General features: G+C 45.2%; 1 protein-coding gene across 1 annotated transcript in view; it reads right to left on the reverse strand.

The window, feature by feature from the left end:
* LOC135900641 (protein SGT1 homolog) overlaps positions 1-20,425 on the reverse strand; it is a 28,137-nt gene extending 7,712 nt beyond the window's left edge. The window contains exons 1-8 of the mRNA XM_065430144.2: positions 20,253-20,425; positions 20,116-20,164; positions 19,164-19,254; positions 19,015-19,087; positions 18,882-18,952; positions 15,484-15,592; positions 3,813-3,909; positions 851-958 (exon numbers count right to left, since the gene is read on the reverse strand). Coding sequence (XP_065286216.1) covers positions 851-958; positions 3,813-3,909; positions 15,484-15,592; positions 18,882-18,952; positions 19,015-19,087; positions 19,164-19,254; positions 20,116-20,164; positions 20,253-20,281 — 627 coding nt within the window. The 5' untranslated portion in view covers positions 20,282-20,425. The remainder of the gene's footprint in view (positions 1-850; positions 959-3,812; positions 3,910-15,483; positions 15,593-18,881; positions 18,953-19,014; positions 19,088-19,163; positions 19,255-20,115; positions 20,165-20,252) is intronic.
* Between the last annotated feature and the right edge of the window lie 1,914 nt (positions 20,426-22,339).

The raw sequence follows: 22,339 nt of genomic DNA on the forward strand, positions 1-22,339 counted from the left end.
TAACCGCTTGTCAAGGTATGAAGAATTTTTTATGATGTTCCTGGTATAATCGACACTACCGAATGTACTCAATGAAGGAATTGTTCGAGTTTCTCAAGCTGGCAAAGCAGTAGTTTTGTTTTGTGGAGTCCTTTTGCTTTGAAATGTGTTCCTACCAGTCCTCCGCAAACAATACACAAAGTGGCATGTCTCATTGTACCTGCTTTTTCGCTATAGCATATGGCAGACCAACACTTTCAAGACTAGGCTCCTATCATCTGCAAAGCACATGGTAAGTGTTGTGTCTAATTGCCTCAATAATGGTGCACCGAGTTGCATAACCATGCACCCATTTAGAACATTTGGTTAACCGACAAAAATGTATTTTCTCTTGCAGTTGCATTTGTACGACTACAGAAATTCATTTAACACTGTAGGTGAATTAAATAATGGGCATGAATATTCTGTTTTATTCTAGGTCTAGAATTCACATATACCTATACAAGATTTGTGGCCAAGCCCACATCTTTCCTGGAGACAAGAATGTCAGAACAGTTTTCATGCTTATGATAATAAAATTTCCTACCTCTTAAAGATAAGTTTAGAGACTGCACATTTACACTAATTTTTTAAAATAGGTTGCTGTGGATATATAAAGTTGATTATACTGTACACATGAGCACCAGCTTGCAACACAAGAAACTTATCTGTGTAATTAGAACCACATTGCACAAACTGGTCTGGTGACAGAAAAAAAAACAACGAGCAATTACTACCCTCTGCAACACCCACAGATCAGCTAACAGACTTCAAGGAGCCCAGTGGCACTAGCGAGAAGTGAACCCCCATTGGCAAGCAAGGTTTGCCTCACCTTGGTGGAGTAGCATTTGTAAGTAGTCTGCTCTGCAACGATGGGGTGTGCAAGATTCAGAGAAAGCTCATATGCATCTCCAGAAGGAAGCTTCGCCGTGAAAGAAATCTGCAGAACACAGGTACAAGATTCACAAAGCCAAATGAATGCAAGATTAAAGGGAAATTAAAGAGAAACACTAAAATCTGTTTAGACCGATAAAGTAGAGCTTCAATACAATTTTAGTTAATTTTACAGTTCTAAGCCGGTTCGTAGAACAGGAAATGAAGCTTCAAGTGTTATTTTTAAAAATTTTGAGCCCAAACCACAGTGCAGGTATATGTGAGTGCGACAGCAAAGGTTTGAAAATTTCATATTTGGGCCATTATGGCACAGCTTAAGTTCTTGAAACTTGCCAAGTTCAGTCTTTGGCTCCTCTAGAATACAATTTAGTCCATCGTCATACTGATAAGAATAAGAAATAGGCTTGAACACACATCGATATCCATGACATTGCAGCAGTCTGGTGTGGGAAATTGCAAGGCGATGGTGCCACCCGTTTTCCATTCTTGCTTCTTTTCTGGTTCACCAAGCCTCACCGATCACCAAGTTCACAGTAAGAGTGGCTTGACTGGTATTGCAGAAGCAAAACATTCTCTCCAGTCTGCCTTTAAAAAGCTTCATCTGACAAGGCTTTGCAGGCCTATAATTATGTAGGCAACGCTGAGAATGCTACAACATAAAGAGGGAAGTAATAACCTGAAGTTGTGGCAGAATGAACCAAGGCCATCACAGACCCCTTTAACTACACTGTCACAAGGACGTGTCTCGCGTCTCTCATCACGGCCTGGCTGTGACACGTGCATCCAGTGTTTTGGCTGTCCAAAGCTTTATTAAAGTAAAACAAGTTTGCTTAGGCTGCTAAGTTCCCACCATATACTAAAGAGACCGACATAATGACAGGCAATTTTTTTCCTCTTCCCACGCAGTAGTGCATTACAAGCCTCATGCTTACAAGCACAAAGGGCACAGATACTGCTGCCAGAGAAAATCCTAAAATGGCCATTTATTGATTCCAAAAACTTGAGCCTTGTTCTGCCTATTCAGACTTTCTGTAGGAACAATGAGAAAGCTTTACAGCGTCTGCTTCAATTCATGTAGTCCAGGTGACATTGCTTATCTATGCCTCCAGACATTAAGCACTGAAATCAAGGAAGCCAACAGGAATTAAGCTTTTTCACTGCAGTCAGTATACCTTCGACTTTTCAAAATGCCAACGCTATTTAGGTTTTTAACTGAGAAAAAACAATATGCCATTTTTTTGTTTTTTTCTTGGAAGCATGAGCTGACCTTGATAAAGTCAATTTTTAGTTAAGCGCATGAACGTTTAGTATATTTGCAACAGAATTTCTACCTACTCCCTCAAGCCAGAATCCTTCCAGCATGAAAGGTAGGCGTAAAAGATATTTTACTACGCAACATGAAAAATTGAGACTAATTTAGCACCTAATTTCAGGACTGAAAGTAGTCGGCACTCATTGCGTGCATCTTCAGTGGGAGTCCTCCGACTAGCATTAAGCAGGAGACACACGGTACGATTCGGCGTCCGATCCGACGTGCAACGCCGCATGCTCCGGCATGCGGCATACGATGATTCGGGACACACGGTGCGTGCATCCGAAAGATTGAGCGGCGCGTAAGCTCCGCCCAGATCCAGCCCTCCAGCTTGACTTCAGAGCCACGTCGAGAAACGCAATATAAACAACTCTCCACAACACTGCGTCGCTTTACGCGAACACTGCCAATAATGTTACGCCCCTGCGAGTGACAGAACACTTCACGACGGCGCGTCGTCCACTGACGACTCCGCTAACAGCCAGCGATAGGGCAGGTAGGCCTAGCTAGGCAGACGCCGCAGCCGAAGGCGCTTACGATCCAACCCGAGCTCGCCGAAGAGCGCTTATGTTTGCCAAAACAATTAACACTGTACACTTAGGTCAGCCGTAATTAAATACAATTGGTTTACTCGACGCAGTCGTTGCGAAGGGCAAACGTGCAAGCAAAGCGAGCAGCCTCGCTCAGACGGTCGGTGTGTGCTGTCTGCCCGCGAAATGCCCTCGCGTCGCGTCTCCTGATCTCGCCAGTAGCTTAGTCCTAGTGTACTAGGCGTTGCTTTGAATAACAGGCACACGTCGAGATAATTTTACTGAACTGCTAACTATTTCGTGTCGGAAACAAACTGCAGCAGGCAAGGAAAAAAAAACACTGCGAGAAACCGGCCAGCCAGCGCCGCCTCTGTGGAGGGAACGTCACATGCCAGCCGCGCTGTCATTGGCTGCGGCCAGACGACGGTGCGGTTGTTGGACGCGTCGGACGATGAAAATCTGCCCGGTTTGTTGCACGCCGGATGTCCGATCCGGCGCTTCGGCACGGCAAAACACCTCGATTCCGGCTGCCGTTCCGGCGCGTCGGACGCCGGATCGGACACCAAATCGGACCGTGTGTCTCCCGCTTTACAGTACTTATCCGATACGATTTCTGGTAACAGATAAGCTTTCAGGAAAATGAGTAACAACAACACCGACAACGCCTACTGCATATAAGCAAACCATAACTGGTGTTACACTCAGGATTCTTAAACATGTAAACGGCAATACCTTGGGTAGCGGCTTTGCAATTTTTTCATTTTCAGTAGGGCACCAAGGTTGTCATGAAGTCAACTAAAGACTGGCAATTGATAATGGTGATCCCCCAGTTCAGGACAACAATTACCATGCATATACATTACAAAGAGAGTGCCTTATTGTATGGAGTACTACCACCTTCACTGAATACCCCACAGATGAAGAGTGCAGATGCCGTCAGGTAACTTAGTGCACAGAACTTGGGTATCAAGAATGTTGGAAAGCAACTTGCTGAATGTAAAATGCAGCATCACCATTAGTTCACGCATCAGGCAGCACAAGAGAGAAAGTCTACTTGCCGTTGTGTCCGTGAAGTTTGCCTTTATGTCCTCTGGTTTCTGGTTCTTGAGCAGTATTGTGATTGTGACGTGGCTCTCTGTTTGGTACCATTCATGGCTGCAAATGTAAGACAAGTCAATGGAACCAATAAGCAATTTTTAAGAACTAACCATTTCTTTCATCCCTTTTCATTTTTCAGTGCATAAGAAAGCTTACCCTCAAATTTACATAAATGTCCAGCAGTTAGTTTTAGACATTTTGTATGTTTTTCAATCAAATTTTATCCATGGACTGCAATCAGGGTTTGTACAGACTCAAAAGGGGAAAATTCAAGGATATTCCAGGAATTTCAAGGCCCAGTTGGAGTATATTAAAGGACTCAACACAATGCTACATGCATCACTTTTCAATATCATGTACAAATTTTACTGAACGAAGTAAAAAAAAGAGAAAAATTTCAAGGAACAGCTTGTATTGCGCTAAACCAACATAATATTACTAAACAAAGTTCAAGAAAAACATTTCAAAGAACAGATTGTGTTGCACTAAACCAACATAATGTATGTTCCGTCTTGAAAAACACCCTGCAGTGCATTGCACCAATGTCGAACAGCAATCCATTCTGCAAAAGTGCTAATGACAACTTCAGGGGAGCTCCTGCTGCTTTTCCTGAATCTTCTGGTTGAGGCTACACAGTTCCTCAGTCTTGCTTCATGCAGCCTTCCTCAGCCTATTTGCTCTGACCACATACTTCAGATTAGCTGCTGCCTTTTTGGCATACATATCCACTGAAGCCTGGAGGTCAGCTATTGTTGCCTTAAAGTTCTTTCTTTTTTTATTATTGCATCGATTTCTGCAAGGCCTGCATCTTGCACGGTGTTCACTTGTCGTATCTGGTGCAATCCAGTCTTTGTAAGCGTCGTTGTGAAGCCATGCGCCATGAAATTTGCTTTACCCAGGCATTTGCTTTGTATTCAGATGTTTCAGCTGCAACAAGTCGGGTGCAGAAGCGATGGCACAATGCAATGCCGTCAACCACCATAACTAAGCGCCAAGATTGGATTGAATCGGCGCAGTGTATTTTCTAGCGTTACCATTCATATCAGAAATTTTTTTTTTAGTTCAGAGTATTTATGATTGGTCGTAGTATATGCATATAACGTTTCACTGGTATGGGATGAATACTTTCCGAGAAAAGGTACATTGAATTTGAGGAATTCCTAAAAAACGCTATTTGAGAAAAATGAAGTTTTATGTTCATATACTGCTTCTGGATGCTAAATATGACCCAGGAGAATACATGTCACTGCCGACTTTCTTGTAGGTGTCTCCAAAACCCTTCTCAGTGTTCCTTTTTATCAGACGTCCTTCCTTGCTCTCGGCAGTCAGAATTTTGCCCTGTCAACACGCTCTTTGTCCATCCTGTCGAGGGCAATATTACAAAACATATCTGGAACAATTCAAAGGGCCTCCAGAACTGCTTTTCATGCAGAATTACTATCACTGTAGTAGGCTAGAGCATTGCTAGTTGCTGTATTCAAGGTGCAAGCACTGACAAATTTTGTCTTAGGGCAGCGACCCACTGGCGTTCTGTGTTCGTCCATGAAGACATTTGCTCAGAAGACCGATTACCTTTGCAAGTTCTCTTTCTGCTTTATTTTCTGGACAATTTTCCTGGGGAAGCAATATGTTTGGAATTCGAAACAGTGGCGACAACGACCTTAATAGTAGGTGCAACAACAAAGACAAAACACGACACAACAGCACCACTAGTGGCACATCTGCTATAAAAAGAAATATTTTCAACAATATATGACCTTTACCTAATAGTAGTTGCGCAGAAACCCACAAGGTGGAGAGAAGTAATTAAGACAAAAAGACATCCACACAATCGTAGCAGTTGCTGCAAACGAAACCCATAAAGGTTCCTAGAAAGAAAAACCTCGCAGTTGAAGAAAAATTCGTCCCGGACTTGAACCCAGGACATCCACCATTCCGGGGCAGCCACTCTACCATCTGAGCTAACCAGGTGCCTAGCAGATAGCAGGGCAAAGTCGAATTTATCAACTCGAAGCAAAGGCAAGAGTGACATAATAGTTCTTTTCTACAAAGGACTGTTATGTCAAACTCTTGCCTTTACTTCAAGTTGACAAATTCCACTTCCTCCTGCTATCTGCTAGCCGCTTGAGCCACAGGAAGTCGACCCTTGAGCAATATGAAAGGGAAGAAGCCGCAGAGCTGCCCCAAAAGCACGAAGGACAACAACGAGGCTTTGTGTTCTGGTTATGAATGTGGCCAAACAACGCAAGAAAGCACTCTGCGTGAACAGTGCCGAATTGCAACAGACACTGAAGACACCAGATGTGACAAGATTGGTTTGAGTGCAGAAAGCCCCGTCAGTGCGAAGTGTCGAACAGAACGAATGCCGACAGTGCCAGGCTATCTGGAAGGTCAACCTGCGACAGTTCTCAGAGATTCAGGTTACGACACTGCAATCTTAAAACACGTACTTGTTCCATCTGAAAAGCTTCTTGGGAAAATGCGGATTGTTTATTAGACAGTTCCGCTTAATAACTTCTAGAAGCAGAAGTTGATATTGACTGCCCGTTCTTCAGGGGCACGGTACTTCTCGTGCATGGAGCAGCCACTGTGACGTGTTGGGCAATATCAACAGCGTCTGCCCCTCTCTTGAGTTGCATGGAAGTGAAACCATGCTAAAGCCTGAGGAACGCACAGATGGCTGCCTACAATTCAAGGACAACACCAATCCTGTTTGCCACGATGATGTGGCGGCTGTATTGGCAAAGAATCACCAAAGCTGCCAGCAGTCATGCCAAGCCTGTTGGATGTTGCTTCCAAAAGATTGGCGACAATGCAAAAGGACGATCGAAGCCTCAGTGGTTGCTTCGACAGAATCGACCACTGCCACATTAATCATCAATGAACTTCTCTACCGGTGTTACACATCCGCAACACAGAGAAGTGGAAGAGTTCCTTGTTCCGAACGGCCTTCGAGCATCCGTCCTGAAGATTGCACACGAAGGCATACTTTCCCGTCACCAAGGGACAAAGGACAGTGCACAAGGTTTTGGAAGAATTCTACTGGCCTGGTGTAGAAGCAGAAGTCGCGCTGTTTGTGAAGTCTTGCGAGATTTGCCAGAGGACCGTCCCAAAACATGTGTAGGGCATGTACTGCTAAGAAACACTCAGATCATGAATACTCCTTTCCAGCGTGGCGCTATTGATATCATTGGACCCCTGTCACCCAGATCGGCCAGTGGTAACCGATATGTCATAGCTGTGGGGGACTTTGCAAACCAATTATCCAGATGCAGTTACGTTGCCAAGCATCGCCACCAAAAGAATTGCCGAGGCATTGCTTGAGATGGTTTCCAGGGTTGAAATTCCACGAGAAATAGTAACTGACCGAGGTACACAATTCAACTCTCAATTCATGAAAGTTAAGCTACCTGCTGTCTATTAAACAGCTACTGACCATGCCTTACCATCCAATGGCAAATGGTCTAGTGGAACACTTTAACGGAACGTTGAAGCAAATGATCCGGAGGATGTAAGAAAGCCTGAAAAATTGGAACCAATACTTAGCCCCACTGTTATTTGCATATAGGGAAGTGCCACAGACAAGCCTAGGTTTCTCGCCCTTTGATGTGCTACATGGTCACTACGTACGAGGACTGATGGCAATCCTCAAGGAGGTATGGTCGGGAAGCCAACTGCATGACGAGATGAAAACATATGGCTAAGTTGTGGAGCTGCAAGAACGGTTACACCGAATGTGCAAACTTGCCCACGAGGTGCTTCGAAAGTGACCCAGAAGCAGTATGGTGACCAGAAGACTAAGGTTCAACACCTTGCCATAGGAGACAGTGTTACTTCTGCTCCCATCCAACAATACTGACCTGGAAGGAACATCTTACCATTATTGACAGGAGAAGCGACGTCGACTTCGTTGTAGACTTAGGAACATGAGCAGGTACCTTCCATATCAGTCTTAAAAAGTATGAGGAGTGGGAGCCATTGGTGCCGGCAGAACACCAAGCTGCTGCCGCAATCAACACCCGCGAAGGCATTGAAAATAGCAACTCTCAATTTATTGTACTCAAGCAGACAGAAATGTACGAGAATGTAAAGATTGCCAAGGATTTGCCAGTAGAGCAAGATGATCAAGCAAAAGATAAGATGCATGCATTTCAAGACATTCTTGGATGTTCCTGGCAAGACTCATGTCATTGAATGCCAACTAAGACTGACCACACAAGCGCCAGTGCACTTGCACCTTCCAGCACCTCTTGCAGCACCTTTTGCAGTTGAAAAGGCCATTGAACACAAAATACAGGAAATGCTGAAACAAAGCATCATCAAACCTTCACACCCACCGCAACAGTCGCCGGTAATAGTAGTTACGACGAAAGATGGCAGCATGCATCTGTGCATTGATTTCAGGTAACTAAATCAAGTGCTCATAGACAATGAACCGATTCCACAGGTTGACATGATGTTTGCCAAGCTAGGAAAGAGTTGCTATTTTTCAAAGTGATTTCACAAATGGATATTGGTAGGTACCAATGCAACCAGAGAGCAAGCAGATGATTGCGTTTGAGTCAGCATTGGGACTGTACCAGTTCCAATTCATGCCATTTGGCATCAAGACTACACCAGCTATCTTTGCATGGCTGATGAGGAAGGTAGCGCACGACATCCCCAATATTTACCACTATTTTGACGTGCTAATTTCTACCGAAACAGGGGAGAGAAATTCATGCTCGACGTTTTTTCCAACAAGTGAAGAACGCTGGCCCGACCATCAAACCCTCAAAAAGTGAGGTTGGATTCACTTCTGTGAAGTTTCTATGGCACAGTGTAGGCCATGGTGCCTTATGTTTACAGACAGAGACACTTAAGAAAATAGAAGCCGCCACGAGATCCGCTAAAAGGAGGTTCGCTCATTTCTTGGCCTTACCAGTCATTAGCGAGACTGTGCCAAATTATTCCGAAGTATCAGCACCCCTCACAGAATCGACTCACAAGTGAGCACCCAACTAGCTCACATGGGAGACGTGCCATCAGGAAGCCTTAGCGAAACTTCGACACATGCTTTCTGCGCAGCCCAGATTCAGAGCAGCCATCTGTACTATGTACAAACACCTCATCAAAAAGCCTGGGAGCTGTCCTACTACAACATCACGACAGGGCCTTACAACCGGTTGCATATGCAAGCTGGAAGCTACTACCCAGAGAGACACGCTACTCCACCATAGAACAGGAAGGCCTCGCCTTTGTATGGGCCACCCAAAAATTCCACGTGTTCCTCTACAGGAAGCGTTTCGTTTTGCAAACTGACCACAAACCACTTTCGTACATTAATTCCGCTAAGCATGTCAACAAAAAAGCGCTTCGCTGGAGCTTGCTAGTCATGAAGCACGACTTCACTGTAGAGTATGTCAAAGGTAGTGATAACACTGTCGCCGACTACCTAAGCAGAGTCTCGTAGCTATATCAAATACAAAACAGACTTGTTTCTGTATGTGCTGATGTTACTGCTTCTGTGTACTCTGTGCATGTGCTTTTGAAATGTGCGAACAGTGCAAAAGACAACTTTCATATGTGTGCGATAAGTGCACTTTCTGCAAGCCCACTTCTTAGGGCAAAGTTCTTGGGTGAGAGGTAGTGTGGTGAAAAACGACGACGACATTGACTACCTGTGCAGAGTCAGACAAAAAGAGGATGAGGTGGCGGCACCAGGGAAAGAAAAAAACGAAGAGGTAGCACGCTCTAGCACAGCAGAGGCAGGAAAAAAAAGACTGGTTTGACACTGCGTTCGAGGAGCTGAGGTACACCGAGAGGGCTGCCCGGGTGAACCGCTAGGCAACCTCCTGACTGTTCACGCTCCTGTGGATGTCCGTGTCCAGTGCGGCTACCACCTGTCACCAACTGTTCTCTGCCAGTACTGCTCCTGGTCAATCTAATCTCTCACCGTTCCTGAACGTTCAGGCTGCCACCACTGCTTACCCAGCACTTCGGCAAATCGACATGCCACGTTTTGCTCAGCGACCAAATCGTCCTGTCACAGGCACGTCCTACTGAAGATTAGGAGGACATAAGCACGAGCAAGAACTTGTAGCGTAGGGACTTGGCATGCATGTGTAGCATGTATTTTAGTTACCGTGAGACGTGTGCACCGTTCTGTTTCTATAACGTACGATAGAGTGCTTAGTCCTAATATATGTTAGTTACCAACCTAAACGCCACGGCTCCATCTTTCACAGCACATCAACAAAAATGACTGTCTGCAATCTTTACACTACACTGCACCACTGCAAGGCACTGACGCACTTTCTGGTTGGCACTTGCAGAGTATTAGGAAAAAATTTGGCAGCTGCACTATATCAACGCTATATAGTACAACTGAAATTTACTAGCCGAGTCAGTTGGTCAAGCTGATAAGAAGTGATAAGCATCGCAAATTGAGATGGAACAGAAACAAGGGTGCTTTTATGTGCTGTCCTTGCAGGAATAGATGAAATAGCAGCTGCGTTGTGCGACTTGTGCGTCTGAGTACTTTGTCCTGCACTTTTGCAAATTGTTTGCATGACCAGGCTGCCAAATCGTAATAAAATTAGCAGTTTCAAGAAGTGCATACGGCAAAGTTATCTCGAAAAAGGTGTGTGGAGCAGCTGTGCCCACACAATCATGCCATAACCACAATACAGTCGAGCCCAAATATAACGGTCCCACTTACGATGATCTTTCGCTAAAACAAACAAGTCGCGTGACCGTCAAAATATACATTTTAATGGCATAAAATAGCATGTAAAATGAACGTCTTAGAGCCCTGCCGATCGGTTACAGTGAACGCACAATGGAAACTTGCCGCTGCAATGCGAAATAATGACCGCCAACCCATTTGCGCTGTTTTCCCAAGCCTCCTCGGAGGTTAACTATCTGTTTCGCGCCTCCCAACTCTCTCCCTGCCATCATGCACTGCCCAAGAGTGTCGGCAGGTAATGACCGAGATCGCCCTCCCATCTATCCTCCCCTCTCCTCATTCTTTCACTTCCTCGCTGTCTTGGCTTGTGCGCTACAGCACTGGCAGAAGTTCAGAAATTTTGTTTTCTGGCCATGACCATGAAGTAGGCATCTCCACACTAGTCTCCATGCTTCCTCGCTTCATTCTAGTCTGGCCAGAGTTGAAATTCATGATGGCGGACGAGAAGGCCATGCCTGCAGCGGTCACAAAACGAAAAGCACTAACATGGCAACGAAGCGAGCAATTTTGAAGTGTCTCAAGGCGCTAAAAACCGAGTTGGTGAAGAACAATGTGTCCAAATCAATCATCTCTATGATTATAAAGAACAAGAAAAGATCGCCAGCTCTCCCACCGACTGAACAGAAAGCGCCTGCGGAAGGCCCCCTGTGCGGAAGACGACGTGCTCCTTAAAGCTACACGGAGCAGGACGTGTACAGCAGACGAACCCGCGTTGTTTTACCAGATGCTGCCGGACAAGATGCACACAATGAATGGCCACTCATGTGCTGGTGGCAAGCACAGTAAAGTGCATGTCACAGTACTTCTGTGCATTAATATGGATGGCAACGACTGGCGCGTCCCCTTTGTAATCGGAAAATCAAAGTAGCTGTGTTGCTTTTGGAGCTGTGTACCTGTGTGCTACAGGTACAATACTAAGTCATGGATGACACACAATTTAGTCGCAGAGTGGCTGGGAGAGTTTGACCGCGACATGCAGAAGCAAAGAAGGCGCGTGCTCTTCGTGCTTGACAACTGCTCAGTGCACAACGTGCGAACTTCTGACAGCAGTTTCTCTACTTTTCCTGCCACCAAATACCACTTTGAAAGTGCAGCTGATAGATATGGGCATAATACATACATTTAAGGCATCGTATAGGCGCCACATTGTTCAGCGCTTGCTCATCGCTGCTGACCACCTGGCTGCCAACTTGCTGCTTCGAGTTCCACTGCATTCAGCTGTTGAGACGGCAAAGTGGCCTGGGCAGAGGTGACGCCCGCTTGGGTGCGGAAATGTTTCAGTAAGGCCAGCTTCATCGATGCAGTGCCTGGTGCCAAGCCTGATGCTTCGGAAGGCGATAGGTGTGGCAGCGAGTCGTCGACTCCGACATGGGGGGGGGGCTACGACACTGATTAGGATTACTTTATTTCTGCTGATGAAGACGCTGATATTGCGGAACTGTACACAGAGGAGGGCATCACTTGCATAGTGCGGGTGGAGAGCGACGCAGAGGAATCTGATGACAACGAAACTTTGGAGCCAGCACCCATAAGCGCGCCTGTAGCAATGAGCTACACACAGAGCCTCAGGCAACTTTATGCCAAGGGCCTCGACGAAGAGCATGCTTCTGCTTTAAATAAACTGGAGACTGCCCTCATCAGATCTACACTGTAGAAACAGATGAGCATCACGAACTTCTTTGCAAATAAATTTTGTGTTTCAATTAGCCACTCTTTCTTTTTAAGCTGTCGCCCGCTTACTACAAACTTCGGGGTATAACTAACAGACAATGCGTAACACTCAGGTTCGTTATAAGCGGGCTCGACTGTAACAAAATTTCTAAACTACGAGCACCAGATGTGAAGCACTAATCAAAGGTGTGAAAATGCTATGGATGGATCGCAAAACGGGTAAAAATATATTTATAGCATCAAGAAATCATTTATCATGGAAGTGCACGAAGTGACAAGGCATTAATGCGAAGAAAAGTGCATTTCAGCCAACTAGTCATATTGCAATGTGCATGCCAGCGATTTACACTTTCCTGCGGCACTTCTGCATTATCCTAGACACTGGTGCATCAAGAAAGAGGGGCTCCCGAGCCTTGCCCGAGACATGCTCACACTCCAGTGCCGACAAAATTGAATGTACAGCCTCTCATCCATTTTTACAGCATTTTTACAGTGACGCTGTATGTGGCTAGGGCATTTCTGTCCGTTGTCCGCGAACGACCCGCGAACTAGCTCGTTGGCGCCCCTCAGCGCAACCGTGACACGCTTGTTCCATTGCTCATGCGCTCGTCTCCTTCCACAGCAGGTTCTGTGGCCACTCATTGCTTAACCCTTTGCGATCCGTTGTCGGATCCATCCTGACAACGCAACACGGCCGCAGCAGTCCGCTGTCTGCCACTGCCCAACAAGCTTTTGCGTGGTTGAATTGCGCACACGTTTCCTCATTTGCATGATGCACTATCTTTTAAGGAGTAAGTTAACTTCTTTTATTTGAGCTTTGCTTTTTTTTGTAGTAGATGGTGGTGCTTGTGTAATTAAATATTCAAGTGCTATGTAGACTTGGCTATGTTTTCGTGCCGCTTGCAGCAAAGCACTGCAGTCTTCTCGCCGAATGTCTTCTACGGTGATAATTCTGGAGCTTTTAGCAGAAGTGAAGACTATTTTAGTGAGGAAGAGAACTGTGCCTTTGTTAAATTATGAAGGCCGATTCTACAGAAGCCAGAGACAAAGGTGACGACAACGCTGCAGACAGTGGCTCTGTTGCTCTACAAAACTGGCAGCAATAACCCAGGACTATACACAGGAGAATGCTTTGAGCATTTCCATATGCTGATCAAGTATCACTGAAAGATTTGGGGACAAAAAGCAACTGAAGAAAGAAGCATCCTGCGAGTTTCTTTTTTCGCACTTGTTTTCTTTCATGGTGTCCAAAACTAACGAAATAGATTAGGAGTGGAACGACCGCAAAGGGGGTAAAAGTTTCTGACCTCAAAGGGTTAATTAAGGGGGTATGAGTTATTCATTGGCAAGGGGAAACTATCGTCATCATCATCAGCTACCAAGTCGACGGCTACACCGGCGTCACGTGTGTCCGTCGAGTTGATTTGCAAGCTGATGGAGTTGCCATATACGCGCGGAACGACGTAGCCTCCGCCATCATGCCTTATGACGTTTCCAAGCTCCTAAGAACTAGAAAGCACGGCGTTTTGAGCCGACGTGTGCGCTATGAAGTCTGACGGTGGGATGGCTTTTGCCTCCGTGTACGTTCAACCTGGCTCTCCCAAGCACGAAAGAGAACTTTATGGACGACCACTTTGAATGGCTGCTCAATCTAGCCGAAGACCCTCAAACTACAGCTCCTGTCATGGGAAACTTCAACGTGGACGTGTTGTGGCCAGATGGCTATTGGCTGCCCTCGTTAAGTCCAAACATGAGGCGCCCGTGTTTGGACTTGACCTCCGCGCCAAGAACCTGTCCAACATTGTCGCCTAACCCTTGGCCATCTACAATAGCTACCCCAAAGCTATAGTAACTCGTGTGAAATAATAAACGCCAAAATATTCATGTATCTGTGTTGTACATTATACCATCCATATGGCTACGCTGGTCATCCACGTTCACAGAGTAGAATGGCTTCAGATTTATATTTGCTTTTTTGTCTGCCTGACTATTTGGAGCAAGTGCGTGTCAGTGGAGGTAAGGCACAATCTCTGCAATAGACAATTTAGCACAGCACGTAGCAACATTTTTCATGGCCCAGTTGAGTGCAATTGGCACAGCACTTCCATCACTGCTATGGTTGTCTTGCCGAAAGCTTTAGATAACAAAACAGCAGAGAGAAGGCGAGAACATTAATGCAAGTTTTAAGAAGAGCAACAGCAGAGGGCTAAGCATACCCCATGATCAATGCGGAGACGTGAAAGTGCATAGTGATAAATGAAAATTACCAATGAGGAAGCAGCATGCAGGGTGTTCAGAGACAGCCATTCCAATGCATGACAATAGATTCCCGTTTTTGGATTGTAATGAAAAATTCCTAGTCTGCACACTCATGATGCCCTTGGCTCACATGAACAGATTGCATTCAAAGAGGAAGTAAATATTTGACGATTTGTTGTACTTTGTGGAATTCTTGCACCACCATACTACCTAAAAGAGTTGGCAGCTATGTGATGAAAGTAAAAAAGCAGCAAGATGCAATATCTTAGTACCTGTACGTTAGTACCTGAACACACCGCGTGGTCATGACACATTCAGTGGGCTGCCGCACATCATTTTGAACAAATGCTGTGCAAGAATATCTACACGAATTCTACACGAATGTACATGAATATCTACACGCCCATTTAGAACTTTTAAAGCTTTAGAAACCAGTCATCAGCCAATTTTATGGCCACTGCGGGACAAAGGCTTCTCCAAATTGGCTGCTAAATTTGGTCTCCTAAACCCCAGGAATGACTGGGGCTAGCATCTTGCTCTCTGATTCCTTACAATAGGTACGTGAAACCAAGGTCTGCATGCACATAGTGGCATGAGGTCCTCCAATGACCTAGACATCTTCAAACTGCTATATGAACATAAACACGGGACACAGCATATGTCACATCTCAATAGTAAAGAAACCCGAGACAAACTATCGCATGCCCACTACTGAATATGAGGTTGTGCATTTATGCAACATGTACCCCGACATTGACCAAGCTGAAAATTCTAGAACAACTCGCGGGTTAGGTGTGCAATAGGGAAAAAGTAATTAATGTGTTTGCATTGTGTTGTATTCCGATACTCTTTTTACATGGAAACTTACTTCAGCTGTCACAGCAAGTGAAGGCCTTAAAAACGTAAGGAAGATTGTCTTTGTGCCTTGCCTTGTGGGCAAATTTTATAATGCTCAAATGAGAACAGCAACTCACCGAATCTTTGCAGGTGCAGGTGGAACCACAACAGTTTCCTTGGCTTTCTCAAGGAGTTTGATCTCTTCCTTGCACTTGTCAATCCATACAGCAAACTCGGAGTCAGCACCTATAAGCCAAGAAGATATACGTACATGCGACTACAAAGTTTCTGGCCAATGGCAAAGCTTAGCAGTAGGCTTTTATTCAAGCTCAAAGCATATACCTGCTGCAGTCACGACGGCAGAATTTGTCTTTGCCTAGCTGTTTACACGATGTAACTAAGCTAAGCCTATTTTATTGAGTTCGATCATACTAGTCCGAAAATTCGTTATCAATATCAATCCTTGGGGGTTAAACTGATGTGCAGCGAGTGAGCGGCTTCTACTTTTGTCAGAATTCTCAGCGAGTGGTAGTGGAACAACTGCGCCCAGCCCTCCGGTTTAACATCCATGGCTCCGACTGACCAGTCAAAATTTCAGATTTTTCAAACCTTGAGCATTCCTTTATCACAGGGGCAAATATATTGATTTTCTCAACTTGCACATCACTTTTCTGACTTTGCTACTGAGCTGTCGACAAAAATTTGGTGGAAAATCTGGCGTCAAGAGGCGCTATCACAGCACCAAGTGTGGAATTTTGCGTTGATGCAATGCCACCATTTTGGAACCATCAAAAGAAGGAGACATCTGAGCTTCAGATAACTACAGTGCTGTACTCTGTTGTGCAGAAATAACAGAACAAGTAAACCAACAATTAAAGAACTAGTGTCACGACTCATTACTGCTACCACAGGGACACAAGGAAGTGCTCCTTATTGGCTGATTCAGATATTGGCAAGCAGTATATTTTTTTCACCTTTACGAAGTCTGGTGATTGTAGGATGCGTCACTGGCTCATGTAAGTTTATTAATATGTTCAAATTTCGAAATTAGTGAAATTATAATTGAAAGTGGCGGGATGGTCATGCCGAAAAAAATAAAGGCTTAAGAAATTTAATTCAGTCAATTCCTTGCATCACACGAAAGGCCTGGATATGCGGGGTTCAAAAATCTTTTTGCCGAAACAATGTGCGACACCGGACGCGGGACACCATCGCTGGATTTTCTGCGACACGGGCTAATTAACGCTATCGTGTTACATTTGGTATGTGGCCTGGTGAGGGTCCCTTTAAAAAGGCCAAACCTTAATGCTTATCTGACATGTAGGTCTGGTGTTCATGAATGGCGAGCAGTAGGTTGGTTGGTGGTTACCATATTTTCCCCTTTAAGGGGTCCCTGAAACTTAGTGCACCAAGACACAGGGGATCTTTCAAGGAAAGCTTTCTCAAATATTTCATGTCAGCACGCTACAATAACGCAGATTCTAGTGGTTAAACACCCTACCCTCAAGCCAGGGTGCTCCCCTTCAACCTTTGCACCTTAATAGCTATCGGTATATACCCTCCAAGCGGCGACGAATGCGTTGCCTACTTCTGGTTGATTTGAACCGAGTGTCCTTATGTCTCTTTCCTACAGTTTTTATTGTTAAGCTTGGGCTGTATAGAGCAAAACAAAGTCAAACTGCACACAGCAGATGCAACTGCGGTGGCACTATGCACAATGTCCTCAAGATATTTTCAAATTCTACAAAAAGCAAGAAAAAAAAAATTGGAGGACGCTTAAGCTTTGCCTTTAAGAAAGGAACGCGATAGCATTTAAAGATCCCCGACTGCTGCTCATGCTTCCCGGCAACTGCAGCTCACGTAACTAATGTTTACTGGGCAACACTGGCGGTGAATACTATCCACAGAGAGCTTTCTGGTAGAAACACGGCCTCTTGCACAGGCCGCGGATGCAGAGAGGCGAGTGCCATCTGGATGGTGTTACAAGGAACTGGGCACCCTGCTCTACGAGTGTAGAAACACTAGAAAAGGGGTTTGTGTTTGAGTTTCAGTGTAACAAAATTATCTTTTGCCATATATTCAAATTACAATTCAAGGCTATTACGTCTGTATGTTGCTAGTAGTACTTTACTATTTTTCTGACGCATTTTACTTTGAGAAATTCAATTAGTTCACTAACACCTTTGCGTTACACGGAGAGCCTGTGTGGTTGGTTGGAATAATTTTTTGCTCACAAGACTGCCAACACCAGACGCAGGCGCCAGATTTTCTGTGACACAGGGACATTACTGCTTTCTTGCTAATCTAAAAATATAAATAATAAATGAAATAGAGAAAGAAAGAAAAGTACATTCAGCAGAAATCAAGCCCACACTTTCTGTGTGGAAGGTGGAGATGGTATCACTACACCAAAGTCTAACTCAAGATGGTGGCTTTCTGGCAGACGTTACATTTAAAGCATTCATTTTGCTTCGCGACAATTTTTTTCTGAATCTCTGCTTGTGAGGATATTTTTCTGCTATAATTTTGGGCATGTATACAAAACGCGGCTCTGACAAATGCAGAACCTGTGGTTATTGCTGAAAGCACCTTTCTTAAAACTGCGGGTGACTGCTGCGTTGACGCAGGAAGTTGGCGTTGACATTGATATGCACTGATCGAGTCTTGTGCAGCATGTAGCCGCTGCAGCTTACTCCCTGCAAGCACTTGCAGTGCAAGACGAGCGTAATACAGTTCTGGTACCATCGTTGTTCCTGCTGCCAAAGAAGACATTGCTGCTCCTATTTTTATGGGAGCCCCTTGGCATCCTAACTGCTGACTCATTAGCAGAGCTGTAGCAGACAATCTGAATTCTCTGGTGCAAGTGGGCCATTAGTTTGAAGAAATGTATAGATTTATTACGTTTGTGTACGTATTTTCAAGGGTACACAAATTACCATACATACATATGCTATTAAAGATAAGCTTAATGCATCAGCATGTTTCGAGCATTCCCAATGACCAAACATGGTTAGCCAATTGGATAGCTCGCCCAACTGACGTCACCCACCCTCATTAATTAGCGGGGGGCGGGGTAGCTGAAAACTAGGGAGTGGCGCTGCTGTGATCTGCAACGATGGAAATTTTAAGACCTTGTAATGAATTGCATGCTTTATGAGGAATGCTTAAATGTGTCAATGACCACAAAGACATGCACTTGATAGCTCGCCTGACGTCACACACCCTCACTGCATAGCAGGGGGCGGGGCAACTGAAAACGGGAGCGGTGCCGCTGCGCTTCACAACGATCTACATTTTTATAACAATCTAATAAATTGCACTCTTTACGTATAGTGCTTAAATGTGTCACTTCATGGCCAGAAGAACCTGCACTAATGACTGAGTATGTTTGTACCAAATTGTCAAAACCTTCTCGGGGTCCTTTTAACTATCAAGGATAAAAATATTGAACTAACCGCTGAATGAGTCGCACTGGCAAATCAACACTGATAATGTAATTCCTGCAATTTTGATTACACGAGAAAAAAAAACTTACCATCAAGCAGCAAGCCTTCTTCCAGGACTTCTTTTGCTTTGTCATATTTGTCTAAGTGGAACAATGCTTGTCTGCAAAGCAAGCAAATAAAGATAAATGTCAACACTAAAACCAAACAAATGATAGAACCTACCCTTTCCTGAAGAGAAGCTTGGCGCTTTTCTTGCACCCATGTTCAAAAGCTTTGTCCACATCCATGGCTGCCCCTAGATAATTATTCAAATTTGACGTTGACAAAGTGATACATAGGAATACGGGCTTGAAAGGGTCTAAGTTTCGTACCTTCCCAGTTTCCAAGCTTAAAATGGGCATGTGACCGTTTTACATAGACTTCACTATTGCTGGGGTCTTCTTCCACTGCCTTGTTGTAAAGCTGGAAATAGGTTTTAAAAAACGGCGAGGTAATACCCAGCGATTTTTTGAAGTCATAAGCAAAGCTAACAAAGAAGTCTTCGCCGAGTGGATGCATTGGGCACTGCAATAAGTGGTACTGTCACGTGGCCAGCAATACCATATAAAGGTAATGGCGAATTCGGCAAATGGCACCGTAGCGCAAGGGGGCGCCTGAATGCGCCGTTTCATCTAATCATGGTCGCACCAGGGCTCCACGATGCGCATCGGTGCAATTTGCCGAATGCGCTTAGGGCTGACTAATGCTTATCAGTTGTCAATGTCATTTCCATACCCCGCGCGTTGAACCAAAATTTCGGAAAGAACGCAAACAATATTCACAACTGCATACACTTCTCACGTTCATTTTGCTTACTTTGAATCACTCAACGCAAGGAAGCGTGCATGGTCCTTTGCTTAGGAATAACTAATGCACTAAGCGTAACCAGTTTATCTGTTTTGCAAAAATATATTTTGTGGGAAAAGTTGCAGTTTCAGTGTTGGAGGACAAAGTTTCGAAAACGTTAGTACGCCTGTCCAAACAAGTTGGTACAGGGTCCTTAGTGAGCTTTTTTTTTTTACCCCAGGCCAACTAGCGCGCGTTGGTAACGTGTCAATGTCACGCCCACAAGCTGTCTCCGCTTACATATAAGTCATAGTACGGGCACTCCACACAAGTGCGGCCCTTCATGCCCTCAAAAGTTTTGCCAGACGTAGGGGTCTTAAGTCTGTACTAAGGGTAGCGCGCGGCGAGCCAGCGTTGTAATTTCGGTGAGTACAATTCTATTAGTAAAGCACATAAAGCTCAGACAAGCAAAGTGATGAAGCAAAAAGGCCGACTCACGTTCAGCGCTTCTGCGTAGTTTTCGTCGACGAATGCACTGTTAGCTTTGCTGCAAAGTGACACAAAAGGTGTGTAAAAGCGCACATGGCAGTAAACAATACATCGCGGACCAAGGCACTAATTCGGTGCGCACTCACCTGATAACGTCTATACTTGTCCCAGCCATGACTCTCAAACTTCAGAGTTCTTTGGCACTCACAGCGAATGCGACAACCGAACGCGCGCTCCAAAGATGCTAACAGTGCCTCGCTCACACGTATGCCTGCACACTCGCACGGCTGCGAATAGCTGCAATCAGCCACAGCTACGGTCTCCGAGATCCTATATCTCAGCTCTTTTCAAATTCAGATGTCAAGCGGCGCTATCATCGGCAGAGTTGAGTTCGAAAAGCATGCCTTCCTCGTCCCCCACTTCCCGACAATACTTCTATCATAGTTACCCAATTTAATCTCGAAGGACACATTTTTCTTCACTGCAATCAGAAAAATTACGTCATAGCCGCCTTATTTTTTTATAGTTAGCAGTCGAAATATTCTTCTCAAAATCACGTCCGGGACGTTCAACGAGAAAAAGCATAGCCTTAAAGATCAGTATTTCAAGCCCAAGGGGGTGTCATGTTGTGGAATTAGAGGTGGGCGCCGTGTCGGTTTCGACCGGCGGCGGCGTGGTGGTCGTTTCTCGTCGGGGGCGGCGCCGGCGGCGTGGGAACCGAAACCACAAATTCATGAAGCTGTTTTGTTTCTATATCTATGTTAAACTGGTTGAAATTCTGGCCTTTTCATACTAAGGGCTGAGAGGACCGAATATAGAGGTGTTGGAAGCGAAATACAAAGCGTTATGTAAGTTTTCTGCTCTTCAGCCGACTATGTTGAGCGTGTTTGTACGTTCCTTTCTCCACGAATATGCAGAGCTTTGCTGTTGCGTCGTAGTCGCAATTGTGTGTGTCTGTGTGTGCGTGCGTGTGTGTGTGCGCGCGCGCGTGCGCGCGCTATGCCTCAGTTTATACGATATATTTTTCCAATGGGCAAAGAGTCAGTGAACTCGTCTAGAATTGCTAAGCCAGCACCGACGCCCGTGACACTCTCTAGATATGTTAACCTTGCTTCCACTTGTTCTGAATGAGATTGTGTTTATACAATTTGATTTACGTTGAAAAAGAAAAAGACCTCTTTATGACCACCTTTTCTGGGTTCAGCGCGTAAGCTGTCAACCAATCAGCAGATGTTATAACGCACCTTGGCGACCGGACTATAAGTGAAATGACTCGTTTTGAATACTAAATCACCCTTTGCTTATGTAACTTTTCTTATAACGTCCTTTTTTCCCTGAAGAAAAAAACAATCAAAATACATGGTTTTTTTTTGTGCAGCAGGTGAAAAAGAAAAATTAACGTGGCCTCAGGTGGCGGCTCGAAGTCCTTGGACTTAACTTGGACTCGGGCGGCTTCTTTGGCTGCCAGAGCTTTGGCTTGCCAGAGCTGGCCCAGAGCTGTTCTTCCAACTCCGAACTTTTGAGAGCCGTCTCCCAGCGGCGGCGACGCCGATGGAGAATAGAGTTACTGTATATGCTACCACAGGTAGCATATACCTGCGGTAGCGTATACAGTAACTCTAATGGAGAAGGTCCCCGGTGGCCCCCGCAGTTGGGGCGGCGTCTGGAAGAAGCGAGCTCGAGGCTGACTTACTCTGGTAACGGCCGCGGTTATGGACGCGTCGCCAACGGAGGTGGTTACATTTCTTTTTTCCAGCTGAGACATGATGCGGTAGAAAACAAATTTGCTCAATTAGTAAACTCGTCATCACCAGGTTGAATGAACGATGGGTGGATTAGTAGAAATGCAGGCATTGCTTGGATGCACAATTATTTCCGAAAAAAAATTTTTTTTTTCCTCCCTTCCCGGGAACGAAATAGCGCACAACCTGGCTCGAGAACTGACAGGCCGAGCAGGTGACACGCAACAAATACTGGGAACGGAGAGAGACCGGATGACCAGCTTTAACGAGATCGCCAAACACTATAAATTGGGAAGGGCCCATTCCCCCCCGGCACACTCCTCGTTAAATAGACGGCAAGCGACGGCATGGCGCCTCTTACAAACAGATACATATCCGAACCCGGTGGCCTACCACCGCGACTACCCGGACCTTTAGACGGATAGATGTAGATTCTGTGAAGAAAGGGCGGACCTACAACATATGGTTGGGGCTTGTCCTCGTACACCCAT

This window comes from Dermacentor albipictus, chromosome 3 (assembly GCF_038994185.2).
Source record: "Dermacentor albipictus isolate Rhodes 1998 colony chromosome 3, USDA_Dalb.pri_finalv2, whole genome shotgun sequence".
Lineage (NCBI taxonomy): Eukaryota > Metazoa > Arthropoda > Arachnida > Ixodida > Ixodidae > Dermacentor > Dermacentor albipictus.